This window comes from Myotis lucifugus, unplaced genomic scaffold, assembly GCF_000147115.1.
Source record: "Myotis lucifugus unplaced genomic scaffold, Myoluc2.0 scaffold_517, whole genome shotgun sequence".
In the NCBI taxonomy this organism is placed as follows: Eukaryota; Metazoa; Chordata; class Mammalia; order Chiroptera; family Vespertilionidae; genus Myotis; species Myotis lucifugus.
In genome coordinates, this window is record NW_005871565.1 from 384,605 (window position 1) to 392,333 (window position 7,729).

Genomic DNA, 7,729 nt, shown 5'->3' on the forward strand with positions numbered 1-7,729 from the left:
AACCCATTCCTGAGGGCTTGCTTCGATTGAAAGGGATTCCTTTCTATTGATTTTAGAGAGAGAGGGAGGGAGGGAGAAGGAAGATAGAGAGAGAAACATAGATGTGAGAGGGAAACATCAACTGGTTGCCTCCCAACGGGGATTGAACCTGCAACTTGGGCCTGTGTCCTGACTTGGAATCAAACCCATGACCTTTTGGTGTATGGGACAACGCTCCAACCAGCTGGCCAGAGCTGAAAAGGATTCCTTTTAATCCTCATGTTGTATGCAAAGAAAAGTTACTATAGCCCAGCTGGTTAACAAAGGACCTACTGGGTTCCAAATGCTGAGAGATGACCCAGAAGAACCCACAGGAACTCATCTAGAAATGCAGATTTGAGGAATTTATCCTAAAGAGAGAAGATAAGTGTGTAAAGATATGTGGTCAAAGTTTTCAAATGTGGTGTGGTCACATGAGCAAAATACTGAAGCAACCTATTAGGAAATATCTAAATAATAATTATAATTATCTAAAAATGTATTATAGATACTGCTTGCAAAGATCAAAAATGACGAAGCTCTGTACTTATTGACCTGGAAGATGTCTCTCTAAGCTGGCGAGAAGGAAAAAAAATTAGAGAGCAGCACGAAGAGTTTGTGTGTCTGTGTGTCCAAGAGTCACAAACTCAATCACTTACAGAGACCAAGCAGGAAGTGTAAATGAATGAAATAGGTCTATTTTAAACAATAGCGAATGGTAGGGATTATTGCAAACTGGACAGCTTGTAATCTGACAGAGATTTAAATCAAAACAAATCAAAACAAAATAAAACTGTGCCAATCAAACTAAACTTGTCTGCAAAAATGGAATTTGGTTCCTTGAACCATCATATACTTTATGACTAGAATGATTACTGGAAGGATGTTAGGGACTGAATTGTGTCCCTCCAAAATTCATATGTTGAAACCCTAACCCCCAATGTGATTGTATTAGGAGATAGGGCCTTTAAGGAGATAATGCTAAATGAGGTTATAAAGTAGGACCCTAATCTGATAGGACTGGTGTCCTCATAAGAAGAGGAAGAGACAGCAGAATAATCTCCCTCCCTCCTTCCCTCCCTCCCTCCTCACCCCTCCCTCCCTCCTTTTCCCTCCCTCTCTGTGCATGCACAGAGTAAAAGCCATGTGAGAACACAGTGAGAAGGTGGCCTTCTACAGTCCAGGAAGAGGGGTCTCACTGGAAACCAACCCTGCCAGCACCTTGGTCTTGGAACTCTAGAACCGTGAACACATTAATTTCTGTTGTTTACGCCACCTAGTCGGTGGTATTTTGTTATGGCAGCTGAGCTGACCAAAACAGATGGGGTCTTACCTCCATGTGCAAAACACACTTTCAGTTTAGGAAACTTCTCGAACACTCCACCCATGATCATGGAGCAAATGGCTGTGGTGGTCTCTGCTGGCATTCCTGAAAGAGGAAACAGTTACAAGGTACAGGGCTTGTCCCCTCTAGCACGAAGTTCAGTGATGCTCACGGTGGGAACGGCGGCTTGCTGTAATTGTCAGTCCCTGCGCCCTAGCATGGCTTGCTTATATACAGGCGATTGCCTTGGTGAGCAGAACCATCTGATGCTTCCTATTTGCCACTTGCAGGTAGAGTCACCTAATGGCTAGAATAGCCAAGGAGCCAGAGGACCTGTTTTTTGTCCTGATTCCCCCAGCTTCAGTTTTGGATGCAGTGGGGCAAGACAGTACAGTGAGTCTGGGCTGAACCCGAACTCCTCCCATTTTTGCTTTCCAGCCTTTGACAAGGTATTTAAAGCCCCCGAGCCTGCGCTTCACCTGTGAGACGGGGACAGTATTGCCCGTCTTGCAAGGCTGCTGGGAGCCTTGAAAATGATGATGTCAGGAAGGTTCTTGGCCGGAACTTCACATTAGAGGTGCTCAAGAATATTAATTGCCTCCCTGTCCTCAATTTCCTCATCCGTAAATGGGTGGGGGTGATAATTGTTAATTCTTGCCACTTAAGTGCTCAATAAATATTGACTCATATTATCATTCCTCCCAAATTTTTGCTGCTTCTTAGAGCTGAGGTTGAAAATAACTGGATTAAGCCCTGGCCAGGTAGTTCAGTTGGTCAGAGCATCATCTTGGTTGTGGGTTTGATCCCTGGTCAGGGCACATATAAGCATCAACCAATGAATGCATAAATAAATGGAACAACAATTGGTGGTCCCCCCCCCCCCCAATAAAAAAGAAAAGAAAAGAACTGGATTAAAGTGAATTATTTCAAGCTCCTAGAAGTGGCTGTTTCATGCCTGGTGTCTTTACTTCCTTGGACTCAGTCTGGGTTTCATTTCAGATGACTGCTTTTCAGACTGTGATTAAGGAATCTCTGGAGGCTCCACAGCTGAGCCTGGCACCGTCTGGGGAAGCCTGCTTGTCTGGCTGCCCAATGGGGCTTTAGTGGATGCTCATTCTGCCCCACTGCTCTGTGGACAGAGACACCCCTGGCTCCCTGGCCTCTTGGGAATTCTGGAAGCATGATAGACTAATGTCCATCTGAAGTGGGCAGAGCCTCGTGAAGGCAGGAGATGAGCAGCATCACTTCCTTTGGGTCCTATGATTCTGCTTTCCATTCATCACTTGGACCATAACTCCACAATCCGGTCTCCATACAGGAGCCAAAGCAGAATATTTGCAGTGTAAATTGGGGTATGCCCCACCCCTGCTGGGAATCCTCCAATCACTAACGACCACCTTTGCATCAGAATAGAATTCTGAAATTACTCGTAGCCTGTTTGTTTATGATCTGTGTGCCTGTTTATTGTCTTTTCCCTCCAACCAGAGCATAAAATCCAGGAAGGCAGAGATTTTGTCCACGTCTGTATCCTTGGTGCCTAGCATAGGGCCTGGCATGCTGCAGGAGATCAATGCATATGCGCTGCATAAATGAATGATGAAGTGGCCCTTTGTTCTCTCCTTTGTTTTTCATGTGGGAAGTTGCCATGTATATAAGCTTGTGGGACTAGTCAAAGTGCTGTGTGAATTGGAATGAGATTTTCTTTGAAGCCTGAAAACACTGGGGCTTCTTAGGTGACCTCTTTCTACTAATTCCTGCTCAAAATTCGGTGGGGAGTAGATAGGAAGCTGCCTTACTAAATACACGGGTCTCCAAAAGCAATGCCAGGGGCATAAAATATCAGAGTAGAAGGAGAATCCAAGCCAGCTCTCTCACTTGACAGACGAGGAACTGGGGTGTCAGGAGGTGAAATGACTTGCCACGGGTTACACAGAAATCTAGACGAGCTGGAACTGAAATTCAGTTTTACTTTCAATATACTGCTCCATTTAGTGCTTTATGGTGGATACTTCACTGTTACTTGTATCAGCGAGGCCGAGGAGAGAATGGGTAATGGCCTCCCAAAGCAAACCCAGCCCTACTCGGCGGGGACCACTCCTTGGGTGTGTAGATGAGCTGCACTGTCCCCACGTGGCCCCAGGATTCCACCCTGTCTTCATTTCTTTTTCTTATCATGACGCCACCCATAATTGAGGGCCTCCGATCCGTGGGGTGGGCGGTGTAAGGGGACCTTCCCCTCCTAATTCCAGGGTTCTCATTTGAAAGAGCTGAGGCTATTACTGGCTTCTACAAAACCGGTTAGACAGGCAACGTTACTTATCTTTGGAGCCTTTTGGGGAGTCTGTGTCATGAGGTGGTTTTGGAGTCAGACTGATCTGTGTAAATTCCATGTTCACTTATTAACTGTGTGACTTGGACAAGCTTCCTAGCCCCTCTGAGATTCAGTTTCTCCATCCATGAAATGGTTATTATAATGTCAGCCTCATAGGGTTTTGTGTGAATATGATTAAAATTAAATGAGATAATATATTTAGCAATAATCTGAGTAAGAGCTCAATAATGCACAATCCTGTTAATAAATTACACTTTCTGTCTTTGACATAATAGTGTTTCACAGATAATTGGGGAAAAATACAAAAATTAGATCTTCTTTTCTAGACCCCCAAGCTGACACAAACCTACGAGCCAAGGGAGCCAGTATTTGGCCATCCGTCCATCCATCTGCATGTCCCAGGGGTGCACGAATAGGGAACAGTTCAGCTTCTCAGCTGCCTTCAGAGAAGGAATGAGAGAGGGTTACTGGGTGAGCCAGCAGATACAGGGTGCTATTTTAGGGAAATTGCTTTTCCCTAGGTCTATATTGATCTGAATACACAAACCAAAATATTTTTGAAGTTGTTTTCTGATCTTTATAAAAGAGTCATTGATAAACTGTGCTCCTGCTTGGAAAATAAAAAGGACACTTAGATTTAATGAGGGTGTGTGTGTGTGTGTGGATTTACCATCGAAGTTGATGAATTAATCTATTGTTTGGAAAACAAGTCACAGGAAACATCCATCACTCAAATGTTTTGGCTGAGAGCAAAATGCTTAAGGACTGCTCTTGTACCTCAAATGCCGGGGAAATTTCCCCTGCTGGTTCCTCCTTGGTCTACTCTTTTGGAAGGACTGCTCACGTTCTATCTTTGGAGTCAGGACTGAAATGTTCCCTCCTTTCCTCCACTTGGAAACTGAGGATGTGGAGAGTGAGGAAGTTATGGGCGGAGAGTCAGGGGTTCAGGACTGGGCTGGGGCAGGCTGGCCTGACCCAAGCCTCTGGTCACTCAGAGCCTGATAGAGGGTGGGAATTTCTGGGGTCTGCAGGCTTTCATGAAGCCCCAGGAGCTCAGCAGAGTCCCTAAACAGCCTGGTGTGAATGAAATCACTTTAAAGAAAGGAAGAGATCTCAGTGCCTCCATCAGGCCTGTGCTGTGATGAAGGTCATGAGCAAACTTGTTCCAGGGCCTTCTGGGAAATGAAAATACCATCTGGATGGAATGACCTTTATTCAGCAAAATGTTTCATTTTAAAAAGTCCCCTCAGCAGGCATTGAGTGTTAGTGCTTAGCAAGGTTCAAAACATATTTTTCTTAGCACATTTCCAAATATATTGGGGTGCCAGAGTGACTCATCCTACCCTTACATATTAATATGTGGACTCACTAGTTTGATACAATGGGACTTCTGTATAGAAACATTTTTAAAAAATGGAGAAGCAATTCTGGGACAACATGGGATTCTGGATGTGGCAGGCAAGGGGTAGATTGGAGAAAGGACTTCTAATTCAACAGGTTCTGGGGAGAAGAGATAGAAACCTTTTGATATTAACCTGATAATGGATGCAGGCTGGAAAGAGAATACCAGCTTCTTGGGTAGTTTGGGCTTGACAAAGACACATGACCATGCTATCTCAGTGGGATTTGACTCCTCTTAGTACAAAAGTTGATTCTATGGCCTACGATGGTTCGTTTCTATTCAATTCAAATTAACAAATATTTTTGGTCACCTTTTGTATGTGAAGTATTGTAGAGAACACAATCAGAAATCACTTATACTCTCAAAATTGTAACTCACATTAACGGAGAACTTACCATGTGCCAATGCTATCATAAGAATTTTACAATTATTAACTAGTTTTACTCTTTATAAAATGAGCACTTGTGTTACTCCCATCTTACAGAGAAGAGAGCTATGGCAGACAGGCTAAGTAACCTTCTCAGGTCTTGTGGCTAGTAAGTGAAAGAGGCAGGAAACCTGCCCCTACCATTCTGTCTGCCTCATACTCATCACAAAATCATTTTAGTGCCTGAAAACGGTGCCGAAAGTGTATTGTTGGGTTCACTCCCTAAGAAGGAAGGTCTAGGAACTAAGGTGGACAGTTAGACACTCTGGAGCTCCAGGCTGACCTTGACATAACACAGCCAACTTGGCTCATGGAAACCCCTCTTATTTGTTTCAGCTCATGTTACCCACGCAAGTTACAGAGTAGTGAGACTGGCAAGTCCTGCCAACCAAGCAAACGTGCTGTCAACCCCAGGACATGGTAAGTCAGCTGGGCCAGGGGGCTCTCCTGACCCCCCTCAGGGACTGGAAGCCCCCAAACAGCCTCGTTAGAATGATGGATGGGTCAAGCTAGTCACACAAATGGAAATAATATACCCAACAGGTTGCTGCTGCTTTCTGAGCCCAATTCCACTCCTATATAATAAAAGCATAATATGCAAATTGACCCAACTGTGGAATGACTGGTCGCTATGATGCGCACTGACCACTATGGGGCAGACACTCAATGCAGGAGCTGCCCCGTGGTGGTCAGTGTGCTCCCACAGGGGGAGCACTGCTCAGCCAGAAGCTGGGCTCATGGCTGGAGAGTGCAGAGGTGGTGGCAGGAGCCTCTCCTGCCTCCACTGCAGGTGGGTGGTAAGGAGCAAGGGGTCCCAGACTGCGAGAGCCCTGGACTGCGAGAGGGATTCTGACTGACAGCTTAGGCCTGATTTCCAGGGGGATTGGGCCTAAGCTGGCAGGCAGACAACGCCTGAGGGATCCCAGACTGTGAGATGGCGCAGGCCAAGCTGAGGGAACCCCCCCGCCCCGCCCCCGAATCTCGTGCACCGGGCCTCTATTGAATAATAAAATGACTTGCAGCTGAAGGTTTGCTCACACTGTGCTGAAACAACTGCTGAAACAACTTGGATACACAGATAAAGAAATTCTCTTTCAAAGCTCATTAAAGTTTCTAGAAAACATTCACTGTCAGCTCAGCCACTGCAGTCAATACTCTTCAGGGAGCTCAATATTTAGAGGAACATTAAAGCCTTCAGGTCACCAGGAGGCAATTTAACAGGCATCTCCCAACTGGTCCATAGGTACAAAAATGGGAATTTTCCCCCATGTAGTCAGAGGTCACTAGATAATAAAAGAACAAATGATCAGTGAGTATAGTGCCTGGTGAGTTCACCAATATCTATTTAATTCATATGAAAGATTTTATATTTACAATGAAAATAATAGAAAATAATACTATCCTAATTCTAGGAGGGAAGTAAACATTCTGAAATGCAGCTGAATATAGAATCATGCATCTTGAATCCTGGTGTAAGGAAAGCAGGTTCAGTTGCAGAAACAGGAGGCAGAGGAAGATTTTCAAAATATATGGCTTACAAAGTATCTTAATTGAGGAATGATTAAATAAATCAAAACATATGCATATATTGGAATATTATGCAGTTATTTAAAAATCATGCATTAAGAGACTTTTCATTTAGGGTGGAAATTCTCAATTAGGATATGAAGTCACGCATATAATAGAATATAGATATATGTAAAAAAACAAATGAAATATACTATAGCAGTAGTTACTTATCTTTGGGTGGTGGAATTATGGATTACTTTGGACTATGGAATGTTTTCCTTTTTACACTTTCCTTTATTTCCCACAATTTCTTCAAAATTATGTTATACTAGAGGCCTAGTGCATGAAATTCATGCAGGGGGGTGGGGCTCAGCCCAGCCTGCACCCTCTCCAATCCGGGACCCCTTGAGGGATGTCCAACTGCCGATTTAGGTACGATCCCACAGGCAGTCGAACATCCTTCTCACAATCCTGGATCACTGGCTCCTAATCGCTCACCTGCCTGCCTACCTGGTTGCCCCTAACTGCCCCCCCCCGCCAGCTTGATCGCCCCTCACTGCCTCTGCATGCCGGCCTGATCACCCCTAACTGCTCCCTGCTGCTGGCCAGGTTGCCCCCAACTGCCCCCTCCCTGCCGGCCTGGTCGCTCCTAACTGCCCCCCCACCAGCCTGGTCACTCCTTACTGCCCCCCCTGCTGGTCTAGTTGCCCTTCACTG

The 7,729-nt window shown here is 45.0% G+C and overlaps 1 protein-coding gene across 1 annotated transcript in view; it reads right to left on the minus strand.

Annotated features, from left to right (window-relative positions):
- Positions 1-7,729, minus strand: part of ACMSD (aminocarboxymuconate semialdehyde decarboxylase) — a 49,512-nt gene that overhangs the window by 16,467 nt on the left and 25,316 nt on the right. Inside the window, exons 6-7 of the mRNA XM_023745099.1 lie at positions 4,021-4,114; positions 1,352-1,447 (exon numbers count right to left, since the gene is read on the minus strand). Coding sequence (XP_023600867.1) covers positions 1,352-1,447; positions 4,021-4,114 — 190 coding nt within the window. The remainder of the gene's footprint in view (positions 1-1,351; positions 1,448-4,020; positions 4,115-7,729) is intronic.